This window comes from Hevea brasiliensis, chromosome 5 (assembly GCF_030052815.1).
Source record: "Hevea brasiliensis isolate MT/VB/25A 57/8 chromosome 5, ASM3005281v1, whole genome shotgun sequence".
Taxonomy (NCBI): Eukaryota; Viridiplantae; Streptophyta; class Magnoliopsida; order Malpighiales; family Euphorbiaceae; genus Hevea; species Hevea brasiliensis.
The window spans coordinates 362,740-382,721 of NC_079497.1; the positions used below are offsets into that span (position 1 = coordinate 362,740).

General features: G+C 31.0%; 1 protein-coding gene and 1 non-coding gene across 2 annotated transcripts; one reads left to right on the plus strand and one right to left on the minus strand.

Moving 5' to 3' along the window:
• Positions 1-8,069: 8,069 nt before the first annotated feature.
• LOC110663388 (short-chain dehydrogenase reductase 2a-like) lies at positions 8,070-9,607 on the plus strand. The gene is made up of 2 exons (XM_021822668.2): positions 8,070-8,228; positions 8,394-9,607. The coding sequence occupies exons 1-2, from the start codon at positions 8,146-8,148 to the stop codon at positions 8,695-8,697; spliced, it is 387 nt and encodes a 128-aa protein (XP_021678360.1). The 5' UTR covers positions 8,070-8,145; the 3' UTR covers positions 8,698-9,607.
• A 1,341-nt stretch (positions 9,608-10,948) lies between these two features.
• Positions 10,949-11,055, minus strand: LOC131180530 (small nucleolar RNA R71). The gene has a single exon (XR_009149297.1). It is a non-coding gene; the product is annotated as a small nucleolar RNA R71 (small nucleolar RNA).
• Positions 11,056-19,982: the final 8,927 nt, after the last annotated feature.

A 19,982-nucleotide genomic window follows, 5' to 3' on the forward strand; every position in this document is an offset into this window, starting at 1 on the left:
AAAAAGGTACTTTAAAAAAAAAACATTTTGAATTGATTTTTTTACTCATACCATGAAATTCATTTCATTTGAAATAAATTTTATATTTAATATAAAATATACCAAACAAAAGAATTTATTTATAAAATTTATTTGTGAAATTTATTTACAAATAAAGTAAAATTTATCATAAAATTGAACTAAATAGATCATAAATTTTATAAAAATGTAACTATTTTACCCCCAAACTTGTAAAATTATAACTATTAAACTCTTAAATTTCATAAAAGTATAATGAAAAGTCAAATTACAAACAAGTTATGTTCGCATGTTTATCAATAACAAGAGTTAAATAATTATACTTTTATACAATTTAGATGTAAAAATAAAATACAACTAAAAATGGAACTAAATAACTTTTCAAATAAAAGTCAAAATATGCTTTCAAGATTTATTTTTCAAAATATATTTAATAAATTTATATAACATTAACATCTTAAAAAAATTTTCTAGTTCAACTTCACTGTTATGACATTTTTAAATATAAAATACTGATTTATAAGTATAATTAATTATTTTTAAAATTAATTTAATATTTAATATTGAGCCCTTGTCCCTTCCCATACAGCTAAATCTCAAACTCTAAACCAACTGAAATTTGGTGAAGCAAATTACTAATGGGCTCCATTATTGTAATGGTTGCAGTCCAATATTAGTGTGACACAGCACAACATTTTATCCGAGTAAATATGCGGGCTAAGTGGCTCAAAGCCTGTAAGAAAACGTGGAATTGAGCCCATTAACAACAGACGTTTTGTCTTTTGGATAGAGATTAAAGAAAGAGTTTAATTTGTCCTTCTTTGAATATTCCATGAGCTGTTCAAATTGTAAAATATATATATATATATATATATATATATATATATATATATATATATATATATATATATATATTCTCAATTTTTGTTGTTGACATTTTGATTGAGCCAATCAAGTAAAGGTACCCTCTATCTCTAATCTCTTTCTCTATGAAAATTTGCCGCAGCAAGCATCATAACCTTCTTTTGCTTTTATGCTAGTGGAGAGATACGTCAAGCTCAGACTTGTATAGAGAAAAAAAAAAGGATTTTTGTTTTAAATGCTCTTTAGGTAATCTGTAATAATCAATCACATTCCTAAATTGCATTCTTTTTCATTATAAAAGAAAAAAAGAGCAACCAGCGTAATATTTTTGTTTGGTAATGAAGATGTTCAAAGATTTAGAAACGATATTCGCATCCCATCCCCTCATAAAACAGGATTAGTAATGTAAATGTTATTCTTAATGGGCCTAAAAACGTGCCAAAAATCTATAATGTTCAGTGAAAGAATTCTCCATAAGTTAAACAAGAAAACGCCATCAAGGGTTAATTAAATCATAAACGATCCAAGTTTGGGATCAACGATCCCATCTTCATTTCCGCCTCTTATTTTATGGGTTTGTGGGAATTTAAACATTAGCGGCCCATTTTAGGTCTATTTGCTCTAAAGTGTTCCCCTATAATGGCTCATGGCTCTATAAATGTCCTCCTCTATCTTGAAGGGTCATCCAAATCATACTCTCTTTTCTTTTTTCTTTGATGGATTTTAATGTTGTGGAGCTCTCGAGAGCAATAGCTGTCTCTCATAGCTTACAGAGTTTAGAAAATATAATGGTTCAAGGGAAGTTTGATAACTTAGGAGATTTTAGTGTTTGAGGTTACGAAGTTCTTTATATTGATCTTCTTGACACTAAATAAAATGTTCCTGATCTTGAATTGTTGATGTATATGTGTCAGATATGGATTATTAAATCTCTTGATATTTTATGTATATTCAATTTCTTTTATATTTGGATTATATATTCCGGTTACAGTCTTACATATATCTATGTTTGTCTAGTACTTATATTCCATGAATATAATAAAATATAACAGTATAATTTTTATAGTAAAATATGCAAACTCTTCGCATAATCATGATAAACTAGCCATAATTGGCACTTTCAAGAAAAAAAAAACCTAACTAATTGGTAAGTTGATTTGGATGTATTAATATTATTATTTTTTAATAACGTACATTGCATATTATTTATATTCATTATATATATATATATTCATAATTTAATTTTTTTATATATAATTTATGTAATTTTTTTGTGTATATATTAGATTACCATGTATTTAATTACTTTGATGAAAAAGTACTTAATTTACAAAATAAAAAACATATTAAATATTAAAATTCCCAAAATTATAATATTTTTAAAAATTAAAATAAAAATTCTAAGTTTATCTTACAATATGATAATAAAAATAATTATTTTCTTTGCACAATTATATAAGGTGTGCGATCATAGGCGTGCACAATTTTAGGGCAAATTAATTTCATGCATAGAAATATTTTAAGTTTTGGCTTTGACATAGGTGCGATAGAAATACTATTAGATATATGTGAGTGTGAACATGTAATATTTCCTATAAAGTGTGTGTGATCATCCTATACGTATATCCATTTTTCCACTCAAAGATAATATTTAATTTGATTGGCCATGTTTACACTTTATTCATTTATAATAACTATTCACATTAATTGTTTGATATCTTTTATGATATATTTAACACATTTAAATTATTATAAGAATTTTATTTAATATTTTTAACATATTTAAACTCCACTTAAATGTAAAATAATTAAAAATTAATGTATACAAAAAATTATAATTTTTTTTGTACTTTTTAAATAAATTGTCTTAGATTATTTAGAAAAAAAAAAAAAAATATATATATATATATAAGTGTTTTTGTTTTAAATGACAAAAAAGTAATGAAGAAATTAAAGGGAAAATCAGAATTTTACTTGTTTATTGAACATTTATTATTGAACTTTGAATATTTTAAAATATTAAACAATATCGTTAAATTGTTAAATATGTCATAAAAGAATAAGTTTATCTATTCAATCCTTAAAACTATAAATATATATGGAGTGTAATTATAAACTTGTGGAGTGTAAATAACACCATCCTCCAATTTTTATTATATTCAATTTATTTTTTAATTTCATTAAAAATACTAACAGAATTTTCCTTATGAAGTCGCTTCATTTTGAAATTTTAATCAATTAAAATGGAGAGCAATTAAATTCACATCAACTAAATTGTAATATGCAATGTAATATATGCAGATTCTTTTCTCTCTTTTTTTAAGTATTAAATTATTTTCCTTAATCTATTAGTAAGTTTCTTTTTTTTTTTTTAAAAAAAAAAAAAGAATTATTAATGTTTGGTAGCAAGAATATATGGAAGAGTATCTTAATAAGAATATTGGATGATCAAATCATGAAATAATTTCGATGTACAATTCATACTACTCTTTTTTTTTTTTTTTTTTTTTTTTTTTTTTTTTTTATCACAAATACAACTACTCCTTTATATGCTATAGGTTTTAGATTGTAATCTTTCGCTTTAATCCTAGCAGGCCCATGATTGTCTGAATGAGCTTAAGATATTGCTCTTCAGGTTAAGCAAGGATATTGTGCAATCTTTGGGATTTTGAGTGCTATTTCGTTTTAAGTAAACAATATCAATAATTAATAACTAATACAAAGATAGGGCCACTTTTTGGAGAAATTATATTATAATTACTCCACTTTTGGGGTAATTGATAATCTAATTGCCATCTAATTTTTTCTTTTTATTTATAATCAAACAGTGTCCAACCAGATAAAACATTCACATTTAACTTTTTATTAAAATTAACTCATATTTTGAGATAAAAAAAAATAATATGTATTAAATAGTGTAGGAAGAGAAAACCCATAAGTTGAATGTTAATATTGCATTTTTTTTAAAGGAAGATATAAATCTTTTATTCATAAAATATACAATAGTAAATCTTAATTTGATGAATATAATAAGAAAATGTACATCCAGAAGTATAAAAATATTAATAAACAAATGATTACATTCTTTAATGTTCTTTAATTTTCTGAACAAAGTATTTGAACTTATTGGGCTAGAAAAATATTCCACTTAGTGGCTATTTTAAGCCATATATCAATTTTTATGTCTTTAACAAAACAATATTACCAACGTAGAATTTTTTTTTAGGACCACTGCTGGTAATCCCCTTCTCTTTAATTTTTTTTTTCAAAATTCATTTTTATTTTTTTATTTCAATAAAGTAGAATAATTTACTAGATTTGTTAGTTATTCTCTCTTTTGTGGAATTTTTTATTAGTTTTTTCTTTTAGCAAGACTTTATTTTCTTTAAAAAAAATAGCTTTTTCTGGGAGTTTTGATGTTTGAGAAATAAATCAATTATAGTGTTTAATTAATTTTTACAATATCCAATATAACTTTTTAAAGTCGATCTATTATATAAAATAATTTTGAACTCTCAAAATATTGTCATACATATTTTGATGTTGATTTTTATTAATAAAAAAGATTTAATATTGTAAAAAAAAAAGTTAATTATGGTGAATATAATATTGTGATTTGGAGTGAGTCAGTTTTTTTTTTAAATAAAAGATTAAATTTTTATTAAATAAAGACATAATATAAATCTAAAGTACAAATTTTCATACTACTATTTGGTATAAAAAAATTTAAAATAAACCACTTATACAAAATATAATAGCAATTATCTTGATTTGAAGGGTCTGATGTGTTGATAAAGTATTTGGGTTAATCATTCAACCGGAAAGTATGCTCCACTTAGTGGTAATTTATTACACTATTTGATAAGTCATGGTTTTTTTACAAATTCAATTTAAAAACCATTAAATTTTGATATTCTCATGAAAAGAGAATCTATATTTGCTGTTATTATATTCGTATTCAAATAATAAAATAAAATACTTAATGATTCTATGATAAAAAAAATAAAAGAAAAATAAATTCTTGCAAAATAGGAAATAGTAAACTCTCGCAAACAAGGGATAATAAATTAAAAAAGAGAGAGAGAGAGAATGCAAATCATTTCAAGTTAATATTAGTAATATATAAGAAAATATTTTATTATAATAATTTAGACTGAAGAGATAATTTTTGTTGTAAACGTAGTAAGTTTATTCAAAGAGGTATGATACACACCTTGAAAGGCGGCAGATTGGAGTGAGGAAGTAGAGGCTGCTTGTTCTATCTCGATCTCTTTTCAAAAGTCAAAAAATCTAGTCAAAAGATGTCAAATACATGGGAGCATTTGGACAAAAGACATGATATCGAGCCTCAAAACCAGCTAAGTTAGGCATGGTAATTTTGTATAGATATGCAGATCTTAACATAAAGTTAAATTACTGTTGGAAAAATTCAACATAATACAAATTTATTTAGATAGATAATGCTATAGCATGTTTTCAAAATTTTAATTATAGTTTTATTTAATTAGATAATTGAAGGAGGGTATTTCATGAGTGAATTCTATATTTTTATTTGTTTTTATGCTTAATAAACTAATAGAAAAATTCATATAACAAATTACACCAAAATATAAAAAATGTAGTTACATTCATCGGATGAGCTAGCTAGTCCACTATATTTGTAGAAAATCGTTTTAATTTGCACTCTAACTTATTTAAATATTAATTTTCCTTGTATACTTATACACACACACCCCCCTTTTCTTAAGTCCGATGAATGACTTATTGAGTCCACACAAGGGACAACTATATTTTCTGACTTGGTAGTGAAATATGAACTAGAAACCTGCAAATCCTATTTAGTTCTTCTCGCAATTTGATCTTCCAAAATCACTTGAGTTTTATTTTGGATATGAATCCTATTTTGTATATGATACGGTTCTGTTGTTAATTCGCATCATGATCTGTTTGTGCAAGACATTTGACATCCGTTTTTTCCTTTTAGTCACGCTGATTTTATGTATATTTTTAGATTTAGTAATTTTTTCTTTTGAAAGGGAAGGTAGATAGATTAGCAAACGTTTTAGCCCACAATTTTTTTTTTTTTTTTTTGAAAGGGAAGGTAGATAGATTAGCAAACGTTTAAGCCCACAATATAGTTAAGTTTTATTTTTCTCGGAATAAGGAAATTATTATTTGAGTAGAAGATCCCTCTAATTCTTTAACTAACTTTAATTAATTTTTATGAATATTTCTCGCTCTTTTTAGCTTCTTGAATGGATTTTTTTTTTCCCAAAATTTATTAGCAGTGTAGGTGCTAGCTGTTAATTGTTGTTGATCCAAAATCTCTCCCATTTCAAAGCTTTTAATTATTTTTATTGAAAGATAGATGTTTAAGATTGTTGTAGTTAATTATTGGATTAATATGTGTGGCATTTCGTTAATAATTGAATTTAATTAGTTTACATAATATATTGATATTTATATATATATAAATATGTATATGTTTTTAATGTTCATTTAGCTTATCAATATATATAACAACATTCACATTGATTTAACAAATAATATATATATATATATACACACATTTAGTTAATATTATTGTTAGGCAATTGAAAAAAAGGAAAAAGAAGAGGAGCAAGCAGGTTAGAATTCCAAATTATGATGATTTGTGCTAAAATGAATATTTAACATATTGCAATGTTTTCAAAGGTTGAAAATTGGAAATACCACTAATACACAATGCATTTTAACAAGGGCAGACAGTTGAGCGTAAATTGGAGCACAGAAAAAAAAAAGAAAAAAGAAAAAAAAAAAATATATATATATATATATAAGAAGTTTATCAGTCAAAATAATAGCAAATTAATTATTACATAAATTTATAAAAAAAATTCATATTTATTATCTTTTATATTACAATTAATGAAAAATATGTACTCAAAATTATAGGAAACTACTAAACTATTTTTCAATTGATTTCCTTCTCTTAATTAATAAATTAATTTTCATAAGTTTCAATAGAAAATTCCACAACTAATTCTTAATTGATTTCTTTTCCTTTCTCAATTAATAAATTAATTTTCACCCATTTCAATACATAACTCTCAACAATTCTTAAATGATTTCGTTTTTTAATTCGTTAATAAATAAATTAATTTTCACCCATAATATAGAAATATTTTTTAATTGTTTTTATTTGCAAATGTGATTATATAAAAAAAATATCTTATTTAATTTTTTTACCTATATTAATAGAAAAAATTGATTTTTTTGTATGCAGAAGGATTATTATAAATTATAATCAACTTGAAATTCATTTAAAATTTAATCATTCATTCTCAAAAGAAAATTAAAAAGTAATCATTATTTTATAATCGTTTTAGTTTTCACATAATCATTATTAATATTATTTTCTTTTTTTTATAAAATTAAAACATACTATTTTCAGTTAATATAATTTTGATATAGATAAAATAGATCATAAAAATAAGATATGGAGTAATTAATTAAAAATATAAAAAATATTTTTAAATATGTTAATATATATTTAAATAATATAATAATTTAAATTAAATTCATAAAGAAATATGAGAAAATAAAATTCTTAAATATTATTTAATTTTATAATTTATGATTGTCATTTTATTAATGTTACTGCTGTCACTCAATAAAAAAAATAAAGTTTACTCTTCAAAATTATTTAAAAAAATTTAATTGATATGCATAAATTAATTTTAAAATATATTTAAATATAAAAATTAAAAAAATGTATAAAATATAATTAATAAATTAAATATAAAACAAAATATTAATAATAATCCTGTGTTTGCACAGGAGTCTGCTAGTTTATATATATATATATAATAGCTGATTGACTAAGGTAACATATGTGGTTGGTCGAATCTACGAGATAAGAATAAGATTTTGGTCGAATAAAATTTGCAAATTAGAAGGAAAACATTTAGTTACAGGCGCTGGAATCTTGTCATTTGGGACAAGCAAATTAATGAGGTTTTTCAGTAGGATATAGGGAACATTTGGAGGGAAGTTACCTTGAAATTATGTGTCATATGACCTGAAATGGAAAACAGCAAACCCACTAAATCCCCTTTGCATTTGCGTCCACATGATCCACACCACTGCCTATAAAACCTCTTCCTACACTCATCAACAACACTATCCCCTTTGCTTGCTCTCTCTCTCTCTCTCTGTGTGAGTGTGTGTCTTTGTGCCTCTGTGAGTGTGTGTCTTTGTGCGCGTTTTTCTTGTAAAAAAGCCATGCCTGCTCAAGTGATGCCAGAGCAAACCCTTTACGGCATTCATGTCTTGGGAAGGGAAAACCATCCTCCCTCTCTTAGAAGGTATTTCATAATTTGCCTTTCTTTTTAATTTGTCTCTCTGTGTAACCTTTAATTTCTTTATATTGAATGGATTAATATGTTGCTTTCGTTTCAGCAAAAATGGCTATGACAAAGCTGACATTAACATCAAATACGAGTACTTAAGAAAATTAATGTTGTTTGCAGGTTGGAAGGGAAAATTGCTACAGTCACAGGCGGTGCAAGAGGAATTGGAGAGGCAACTGTAAGACTATTTGCCAGACATGGTGCCAAAGTAGTGATTGCCGATGTTGAGGATACACTCGGAACCATTCTTGCTAACGCTTTAGCTCCTTCTGTGACTTTTGTTCACTGTGATGTCAGCCAGGAAGAAGACATTGAGAACTTGATAAACTCCACAGTTTCTCGTTACGGCCAGCTTGATATTCTCTTCAATAATGCTGGGGTGCTTGGAAATCAACCAAAACACTGTTATACTCATTTCATATAGGCATTTTAGGATAGTTTTGCATCCATTTTGCCCCTATATTTTAGTATATTTTATGTTTTTATCTTTATTTTAGCTTATTTGTTAACTTTAGATACTTTATATTTGATTTTTGTAATTTTGTTGTTTTTGATAGGATTTTGTGGCAAATCGAAGATCAATGAGTGCATTAGGAAGTGATTTGAAGAAATTTGGAGTTCTTCAAGCATAGAGGAAAGTTGAAGAAATCAAGCATTGAAAGAGCAAGTCAGCCGAAATTTGCTTGAGTTTTTGCTTAAGATCCTGCTTAGGGTAAAGCGGCAGTGCTTAAGGTGCAGCACAAGTCAAGCATGAGCAGAAAAGTCTATTTTACTCTAAGTCTGCCGAGATTTGCTGAAGGTCTGCTTAACCTTAAGCAGACAGTACGACCAGAGGCTGAAATTTACTAAGAAGTTGCTTAGGGTTAAGCCGAACCCTAAGCAGACCGCCCAGAACGTGAATAGTGCTGCTGACTTGGATAATTTTACACCTCATTTCCTATCAACTTCTTGGCTCTTATTTACTTTTAGGGCAATTTTTAGGGACCATATAAATTCATCATTTCCTTATTTTTGCCACAAGAGGAAAGAGAGGAAAGACAAAAAGGAAAGAAAATTTAATAGAGAGAGAGAGGAGACGCCATTCTCTCTTAGGGAGGAGCTGCTGCACCAGTTTTAGAGCTCCAGAAACTAGAGATTTTGGTTCTTCTACCTGGGTTTTTTCTATTTTAGCCCTCTTATCATGTTTTTCTTTACTTTTCCATCAATATTTCTTGTAAATACCATCATGAGTGAGTAAACTCTTTAGATTTCAGAGTTGGGAAATATGTTTTAGATTAATTTGTGGATTTGGACTGGGTATTTCCTTATTTTACATAAATATGAGTTTTGATTCATTCCTTGTGTGCTTGATTTACTTGCCTAATGTTGGTACCCATTGGGTATTGTGTTAATCTTTGATTGAAGGACCGAAAGGTGAAAGTCATTGATAAATAATCAAGGATTGGAACTTAAAATCACCTAGATTTAGAAATAAACTAGGATTTTAAGAGGAATTAATTATTGGTTACAAAACTTAATGGATTTTAAAGTAATCAAATAACATACGAAAGTAGGTTTGGTTATTTTAGAACACACTTTGGTTTGCTTGAAAAAGTTATCAAAGAAATTTAGAATCAATTTCCTTCAAACTCTATTTTTCCCTAAAATTGGAATGCCCAAGACAAATCCCAATTAATTTATGCATAAACCCCAACTCTGGAATCACTTTTACCATAATTAGACTTTCATTTAAATTACCCATTGTTAATTGAGTTTAATTACGAACTAGAATTAGAATTTATTTGTTTGCCCTTTTTACCCATTCCAATTAGATTAATCAATTTACCTTGCTCATTTACATTTACCATTTATTCATTAATCATTAGCCCAAATAATCGCTTCATTCATAGTTTAGTAATCAAACAGCAAATCTTTGTGGGAACGATACTTGATTCATCACTTTATTACTTGAGACGACCCGTATACTTGTGGATAAGTCACACCAAGTTTTTGGCGCCGTTGCCGGGGATTTGATTTTTGTTTGATATTGAACAATTGTTTGTTTGGTTAATTTGGGCATTTTATTTTATTTTCTTTTTACCATTTTTCTTTGAGAATTTGTTTATTTTGTTTTTCAGGTGCTTTATTTTATGAGAAGGACAAAAAGTGAAGAAATCAATATATTCTTTGACCCAGAAATAGAAAAGACAGCAAAAGCTTTAAGAGCAGAGTCTAAGAGGAGAAAAGCTGAAATTAAAGCTCAACAACAACAAGAAAGAGCACAAGAGCAAGAGGAATTACAAGAAGAAATGGCCAACAACAACAATAACAACCGCTCTGTGAAGGATCATGCCTATCCTAACATTGGAGATTTCATGCCAAGTATCACAAGACCAAGGGTAGAAGCTAATAATTTTGAACTGAAGCCTGCACTCTGTCAGATGGTGTAACAATCACAATTTGGAGGAAATCCAAGTGAAAGTCCACATGTGCATCTAGCACACTTTCTTGAGATTAGTGATATGTTGAAGATAAATGGAGTTTCTGATGATGCAATTCGACTCAGATTATTTCCTTTTTCTCTGAAGGACCGAGCTAGAGAGTGGTTACATTCTTTGCCACCGGGTTCTATCACAACATGGGATGAACTTTCTCAAGCATTTTTAGCTCAATATTTTCCACCAAGCAAGACAGCTAAGCTAAGAAATGAGCTAACTTCTTTCAAACCTAGAGATGATGAGAGCTTGTATGAAGCATGGGAGAGGTACAAGGATTTGCAAAGGAGATGTCCACATCATGGGATTCCTAAGTGGATGCTTGTTCAACACTTTTACAATGGAGTTTCACCAGCCATTAGAAGTACAATTGATGCATCTTCTGGAGGTGATCTTATGGAGAAATCTGAAGAAGAAGCTTTTTCTGCTCTTGATAAAATTGCTTATAACAACTACCAATGGAGTTGTGAGAGGAATGAAATCAAGAAACCAGCTGGTATGTTTGAGCTTGATGCTATGAATATGATAAATGCTAAGTTTGATGCTTTGACAAGGAAGATGGACAAGCTAAGCATGAAAGTAGATTCTTCAGCCGGAGGTTCTAGTAATTCAGTAGAAGTTGGAGCTGCAAATGTCAATTGTGCGTGATTTTCTACACTTAATCAAGATTTTTCAAGTGAGCAAGTGGATTACGTGGGGAACTACAATCAAAGACCAGGTGGTAACTCATTTTCTGCAACTTATGATCCAGCATGGAGAAACCACCCCAATTTCTCTTGGGGAGGTAGACAAGGGCAAAATCAGAATTTTCAGCAACCTTCTGGATATCAACAACATCAGAATTTTCAGCAGAATAGAGGTCCTCCTCCTGGAATTTCTAAACCTCAAAATGCACATGCTCCACCTCTACCACAACAAGCACAAAAAGACAAAACAGCTAGATTGGAATCTATGATTGAAACTCTACTTGTGAGCCACCAAAGTCAACAAGAAATGATTTCTCAATTAGCATCTAAAGTGGATCAAATGGCAACACACAACAAGATGTTAGAGAATCAAATAGCTCAACAAGCTAGCTCTTCAAGTAACAAAGCATTTGGGAAGCTCCCTAGCCAGCCAGAAAATTCAAGGGAGCATTGCAAGGCTATTACATTGAGGAGTGGAAGAATATTGGAGAATGGAGATAAAAAGATTGAAGAGAAAATTGAAGAAGAGAAAAACAGAGAAGGAGATAAACAAATTGAAGCTGAAGTTAGAATTGGAGCTGAGAAAGAAAATTCAGTGGAAGAAAAAGGAAGTAAGGAGAAGAAGAGCAAAGAAGAAGAACCAAAATATGTTGCACCTAAAGCCTACATGCCACCTTTACCATTTCCACAAAGGTTCCAGAAAGCAAAATTAGATAAACAATTTGGGAAGTTCTTGGAGGTATTGAAGTCTTTGCATGTGACTATTCCTTTCACTGATGCTTTAGCACAAATGCCTTCTTATGCTAAATTTTTGAAGGAGATTTTATCTAACAAGAAGAAATTGGAGGAATTTGAGACTGTAGCTCTCACGGAAGAAAGCAGTGCTATTTTGCAAAATAAGCTTCCACCCAAACTGAAAGATCCTAGAAGTTTCTCCATACCATGTCACATTGGGGATATCAGTATAGATAAGGCTTTATGTGATCTTGGAGCCAGTGTTAGTCTGATGCCATTATTTATCTATGAGAAAGTGAAGATTGGAGAAATGAAGCCTACTACCATATCACTACAGTTAGCAGATAGGTCTATTAAATTTCCAATTGGGGTAGTTGAGAATGTTCCTCTGAAAGTTGGAAAATTTTTCATACCAGTGGATTTTGTGGTATTGGAGATGGAGGAGGATGTACACATTCCTATTATTCTTGGTAGACCTTTCCTTGCTACTGCTGGAGCTGTGATTGATGTAAAAAATGGGAGACTTACATTAGAAGTTGGGGAAGAGAAAGCTGAATTTAATTTGTTTCAAGCAATGAAAAAGAAAGATGATTCAAACTCATGCTTGAGAGTTGATGTGATAGATGAAGAGGTTAGAGAAGTGCTTAAAAAGCAACATCCTAAAGATCCCTTAGAAGCTTGTTTGGTTCATAACATCAAAAAAGGGGATGAGATAGAAGAAGCTGCAGAATATGCTACAATTTTGGAAGGAAATCCACCTTTGCCTATGGCTGATATTGAAAAGATTGGGAACTTGAAGCAAGAAACAACTTCATCATCAAAGCTTGAGAAAAGTGAAGCACCTAAGGTAGAGTTGAAACCTCTTCCAACAAATCTCAGGATAAAGGAAGCTTTGATATCTGCTCCTATTATGCAGCCACCCGATTGGTCACTACCTTTTGAGTTAATGTGCGATGCTAGTGATTATGCCATTGGGGCTGTTTTGGGACAAAAGAGAGATAAGAAGGTGTATGCGATATACTATGCAAGTAGGACATTAGATGATGCTCAAATAAATTACTCTACTACAGAGAAAGAGTTTTTGGCAGTGGTATTTGCAGTAGACAAATTCAGGTCCTATCTTGTGGGGTCAAAGGTAATAGTGTACACGGATCATGCAGCTATCAAGTATCTCCTTCAGAAAAAAGAGGCTAAACCTAGATTGATAAGGTGGGTGCTACTCCTTCAAGAGTTTGACTTGGAAATTAAAGACAAGAAAGGAGTAGAAAATGTGGTAGCAGATCATCTATCTAGATTGAGGCAAGAACAAGGAGAAAATTTGGGAAAAGAACCCCCAATAGATGATTATTTCCCTGATGAACAACTGTTAGTAATCATGAATGCAAAAATTCCTTGGTATGCAGATTTTGTGAACTATCTAGTGTGCGGAATCCTCCCACCTGACCTAACATGGCAGCAAAAGAAGAAATTTCTTTTTGATGTAAAGGATTATGATTGGGAAGAGCCATTTTTGTTCAAGAGATGTGGAGATGGGCTGATTAGAAGATGTTTAGCTGATGAGGAGATAGGGAATGTTATTAAAGATTGCCATTCTTCACTTTATGGGGGTCATATGAGTGTGACAAAGACTGCAGAAAAAGTTCTTCAAGCAGGGTTCTTCTGGCCACACATGTTTAAGGATGTGAGGAAGTTTGTAAATGCATGTGATAGGTGTCAAAGGATGGGTAATATCTCGAAGAGAGATGAAATGCCCCTCCAAAATATATTGGAAGTTGAACTATTTGATGTGTGGGGCATTGATTTCATGGGACCTTTTCCACCATCCTTTGGACACAAATACATTTTAGTTGGAGTAGATTATGTGAGTAAATGGGTTGAAGCTATACCATTTCCAACTAATGATGTTAGAGTTGTGATTAAATTCCTTAAAAAGTTCATTTTCACAAGATTTGGAACTCCACATGCCATTATAAGTGATGGAGGTTCTCATTTTTGCAACCATCAATTTGAAAGATTATTACAAAAATATGGAGTGAAGCATAAGGTTGCAACACCCTACCATCCACAAACTAGTGGTCAAGTGGAGATCTCAAATAGAGAGCTGAAAAGAATTCTTGAAAAAATAGTGAATAGTTCAAGGAAAGATTGGTCACTAAAGTTAGATGATGCTCTTTGGGCCTATAGAACATGTAACACCCCTCACCCAACTACAGTGTAGCCGAGCAAGGCGTGCTACAATCAGTGCCGGAGCACCCTATCTTATCTTACTTTATTCCTTTCATATTTTGATCTCGATATATTTTAATATTAATTATTTTTCGACGGAGAAACCAGCGGAGTTTCCCCTATTTTATTACCAGTTGACGTATTTTACTATTTACCTGTTTGAAAGTTTCAATAATATTTTACAAATAAAATCTCATCAATTATTTTCATAACCATCTCATGATTCACATCTCATTCATATATCTCAATTTCATATTCATTTCCATGCATTATCTATATATTTCAAATCTGTCTTCGAATCCATACAATCTCATTCATGCTCAAATCACATAAGTAAAATTTTCAAATTTCTTTAATTTACATAATTTCATAATTTACATGATATATAAATTAATTACATATGAAAAAGCTAATTTATTAAATTACATTACATTTCTATTAATTACCTGCTCATAATCTACATTATAATACAATATCTAGCATTTTATACTAAATACAAAATATGATCTATATGGGCCCTATCTACATGCATTGCTGAGGAGGTGACAATCTTGAACTCTTCTGACACTTCTGCAGATCTGGACTCCAAAAATCTCGATCGATACCATCTGGTTTTACTTTCGATTACTGGCGAGGAAACAATTGCATGGCGCTAAGGATTTCTGCTTATTGGTGGAATAATATAACCAGAAATAATATATACAAGTAAAGAAAGAAATAAATGATAATTCAGATACTCAAGAATCAATTTAATTTGGTATGGTATTTCTAGTATCAACGATCTTATATACTAGTTTGTTCCTCTTTGGAAGTGCTTAGTTTATAACTTTTCAGTAATACTAGCAGGTATATAATTTATTCTATCTGTTTTGTATTTCAAGTCTGTACGGTTCTGCAATTTATATTTTTGTTATGTTTCTTTTGCTAATCTCTTTTGCTTATTCATTCAATACTTAATTTAATTGTACTGGATTTTCATTATACTTAACTTAACTTAGCTGCCTGAATTGAATAATACTTTAATTGATTGCCCAAGTAACCTATACTAGACGACTGGACTGGATAACGGGTCGTTGGCACTGGACACCGCGGTGCCTCAGGCCGTCATACCATGGGACGCAGAACGTCAACCACGTATCACGGTCGATGGCTAAAAAGCCATGATATCACATAATCGGCATAAAAGCCATGAATACGGGCATAAAAGCCATGGATACGGGCATAAAGCCATGAATACAGGCATAAAGCCTTTCCTTTCGCAGTACTGCTAAAACAATACCCTATTGGCATGCCAAACTATCCAAACCAATCACATTAGGCCTACTAGGGCATTTTGCATTCTTAAGTTTCACAATTTTTGAATTTCAAGTTTTCATGTCACTATTCATTTCTTAGTCAACTAAAATGTTGACTTTTGTATAAACAATAGGTACATTGGTTTTAATACTCCCAACATACCATATTTTGTATTCAAAACTTGTTAGTTTTGGTCACTTTCTCAAAGCTTAGGTCATTTTGGCAAAATTGCCAATTTTTGGTTTTGGTGTCACTATTCACCTCATTGGTCAACAAAAATGTTGACTTTTGGATAGAAAATAGGTGTATTGGTTTTAACACCCCAAACATACCACATTTTGTATTTAAAACTTGTTGGTATTGGTTGCCAATACCATTTCTAAGCTTAATGCTAATTGAACAAAATTTTCAGATTTGGTGCTTCATCTTTATTATTTCATTTGATATTTCTATAGTGGGAATTTGAGGAAATGGTAAACATGAAAGTTGTTCCTTATTTTGTCTAGTTGAATTTCGTTTTTTGAATCACTCCATTTGGAGTTTTGTAACTCAAGTTATGGCCAAAATAAGTTTACTGTTCACGTGTACTGTTCATGCTGCACTTTTGGGTTTTGGCAGATTTTGGTCCAACTTTGGTCAGTAATTTGATCAAGTTAAGTTCATAATTTGTCCTAACTTTCTTCATATGAAATGTTCTACTATGCCTTAGGTTTTCATCGGTTCAAGAATCGCCTAAATCTGAGTTTTCTAGAGAGAGTTATAGCCATCCAAACATTACTGCTCAAATGAAAATTCTGAAAATCTCAGTACAGTAAACTTCACTTTGCTCAATGATTTGATTAGGTTAATGGCATAATTTATATTGGTGTCGCTAATGAAAGTTGTTTGTCTATATCTTATCTTGTTTCTGTAAAAATTTCAGGTCAATTGACCATATCTACAGTGAGTTATGGCCAAATGAACAGTTACTGTTCATTTGGTCATTTCTGCAGGGGCTGTTTGCAGGGTATCCGGATTAGGGCTAAGTTTTGGTCCTCTTGCTTTCGTCTTTTGGGCATGGTTTCTTCAGCAAAAATTTGCCATTATAAGCCTAGTTTCATGTCCAATTGACCAAACACCAATTGGACCTACACAGCCAAGGATATGGCAGTCCAAACATGCTGGACTCACAGCCTCATTTCTCATTGTCTCTTGGCGGCCTCCCATTTCGATTTACCATGCATTAGCTCACTTCAAATTATGATTTACTTGCCTTAAATGGTCACTAATTGACCATTAGAATGTCCACTAATCATTCCATAAGCCAAATCAAATTTTCACTCCCAAAACCCTAGCTTAAATTCAAAATTTACACAATTTACCTTAATTAACCAACTACTTCATTATCCTTATGTTCATACACTTTAAACATAATCTCTAGTGCACTCCAAGTCCATCCAAACACTCAATCTTGTTCCTTCCTTAGGGGCAGCCAAAATCAATGGGCTTCATACACATGAGTTTAGTTCATTTATTTCACAATTTCTTACCTATTACACATCTCTAACATGGAATTAAGGAGTTTTAAATACATATGTGCACTAACCTCACTTTAACCTCTTGTAGGGCAGATTTCTCCAAGTTAAATCTTCATTTTCTTGTACTCTCTTGGCTGCCAAACACTTCCTCTAGGTCCAAGGATTCATTTTAGTGTTGGGGTTTTGAGGAAATATGGTGAGGAAGCATGAGAAATGAAGCTTTTGTTTGAAAATCAATGGAGGGAGAAGAGGGAGAGATTCACGTTTTGGCTGAAGAAGAAGAAGGAAACAGCAGAATTTTGAGTCCATTTGTCTCTTTTAATTGTTTAAAAAAAGACTTATTGAATGGTGATTGGTGGAGGGTATGTAAATGACATCATGTGATGTCATTATCCCTAATTTCCTTCATTTTTCTTTTCTTTTCTTTTCTACCACATTTCAATTTAATTTTTAGCAATATTTCTTCATATTTTATGTCATATTAATTATTTACTTAATTGGACAAGTCGGCCAAAAATCACCTCTAAAGGCGAAATGACCAAAATGCCCTCCGTTTGGCTTAACGGGTCAAAATTGTCTGTACCGATTGAAAAATTTTTCTAAATATTTTCTTGGCATTCTAATGCCATAGGAACCTCAATGACCCTTCTCTGGAGTCCCAAAAATTATTTTATAATTTTTCCCCCGGGTCTAGGGCTCCTTGTTGCGAGAACCGTAACTTACCTCTGGTTACCCATCGCTTGGGCACCGGCTCTTTTGACTTAACTGTATTTTATTTCTAAAATTTTTACTAAATTTTTCTCATTAATATTTGAGTTAATTTTGGTTTCTCACTTAAGTTTAAATATTTTTCCGGACGTTCTAGCTGTCCGGACCGACACCGGTCACCGAAACAGTAGAATGTACGGAGTTGCTACCGGGAGGGTGTTACAGAACAGCTTTTAAAACTCCTATTGGCACCACCCCATTTAGATTGGTTTATGGGAAAGCTTGTCATTTACCTCTGGAGTTAGAGCATAGAGCATATTGGGCTATAAGGACACTGAATTTTGACTTGAAAACTGAAGGAGAAAAAAGAATGTTGCAACTAAATGAACTTGAGGAGCTTAGATTGGACGCTTATGAAAATGCCAAGCTTTACAAGGAAAGAACTAAGAGATGGCATGATAAGCATATTAGGAGGAAAGAATTTCAGGAAGGGGATGTTGTTCTTCTATATAACTCTAGATTAAGGTTATTTCCCAGAAAATTAAAGTCAAGATGGTCAGGGCCCTACACTGTTATAAAAGTATATCCCTATGGAGCTGTTGAGATAGGCAATGAAACCTCAGGAACTTTCAAAGTTAATGGGCAGAGATTAAAGCATTATATTATTGGAGAACCCACACAAAAGTTTGTAGAGGTTTCATGGCTTGGTTCTCCAATCAGGGATACTTAGGTGATTTGGAGTGGAAGGTCAAGCTTAAGACCTTAAACAAGCGCTTCTTGGGAGGCAACCCAAGCGTATCCTTTTATAGTTTATTAATTTTCCATTTCATTTCATTTTCAGTTTTCACCCTCATTAAACTCAAAAATGACATCTGTTTATCTTTTATAGGTCATTTATGAAGATGGGGCAAATTAACACTTGTAGCAAAAAGAAAGAATTGAAAGAGAGCAAGTATAAGTAAAATACTGCACTTTATGCAGTACCTGTGAACAGTAACACCTTTAAACTTGTGCTAAATTGCTGATATTGCAATCTACTTGATAGCACATGTTTAATTTTGTGTCTTGTGTAAATTCTGTGAAAATGCAACTTGAATGAGGATCAAATTTGATATTTAGGATTGATGTGAGCTTTATTGAAGTGCAAAAATAGTGTTTGTTAAGTTTTACCTTTTAGTGTATATATACTTTTGTAGTCTGTTAGGAATTTACATATTTTTATTTGAATTGCTGTTAGTTTTTACAGTCTGCAGATTTTTGCTACTGTTCATGCTACTGTTCATGCTGCTAAAAAGGTAAATTTCTATGTCCTTTCTGCAATTCTTGAATGTTTGGAACTTGTCTCAAATGCTGCTGAAAATGTGCTTTTGGTATAAGTTTAGAAAGAAGACCATTTCATTAAATGTGCAAAAAGGGTAGTCACAATTGGTGCCTAAATTAAAAAAAAAAATGTTTGCATGAGCTAAATGGAAATATATAGTGTTTGATGAGTTCTACGAGATGATGAGCTTAAATCCCTAGATTTTATGGTGTTTGTGTGTATATGGTAATTCTTTGAGGGTCATGACAAAGATTCCATAGCATTTGGACTGCTTTTGGTAAGTAAAATTAAAATTTTTCCCAAAACCTGCCGAAACTTGCTGATGATGTTGCTTGTCAAGCAGAGTCTTAAGCAAATTCTGCTGAACCTTATGCTTAACCCCAAACATGACCCATATTACCACATGCCTGCCCCACATTTTAAAATACCCAAAATTTCTGCCATTTTTATAAGAGCCTCGCCTTCACTCCCGATAAACCTCGTCGACTCCTTTCCCACACCATTTTTTCCAGCAAATCTTTACGGGAAGCCGAAAGGTTTCTTTCTTTTCATTAAAATGTTAAGAACTAAAATGTGGTCTTCCCACAAACCCAAACTCAGTAGATTTTGACATTCTGTCAAATCAAAAATGGGTATTCCATCCTCATTGCCCACAAACCCTAACCCCAGCCCCAGTCCGCCGCTCCCTCAGTCACCGCCACCACAAACGCCGCCATTACCTCAATCGCCACCACCTCAATCACCAC

What these genes read in the sequence shown, in the direction of transcription:
- LOC110663388 (XM_021822668.2), top strand. Translation starts at nt 8,146, where the DNA reads ATGCCTGCTCAAGTGATGCCAGAGCAAACCCTTTACGGCATTCATGTC. An exon ending in CATCCTCCCTCTCTTAGAAG is followed by an intron (nt 8,229 to 8,393) that starts GTATTTCATAAT and finishes TGTTGTTTGCAG; the next exon opens with GTTGGAAGGGAAAATTGCTA.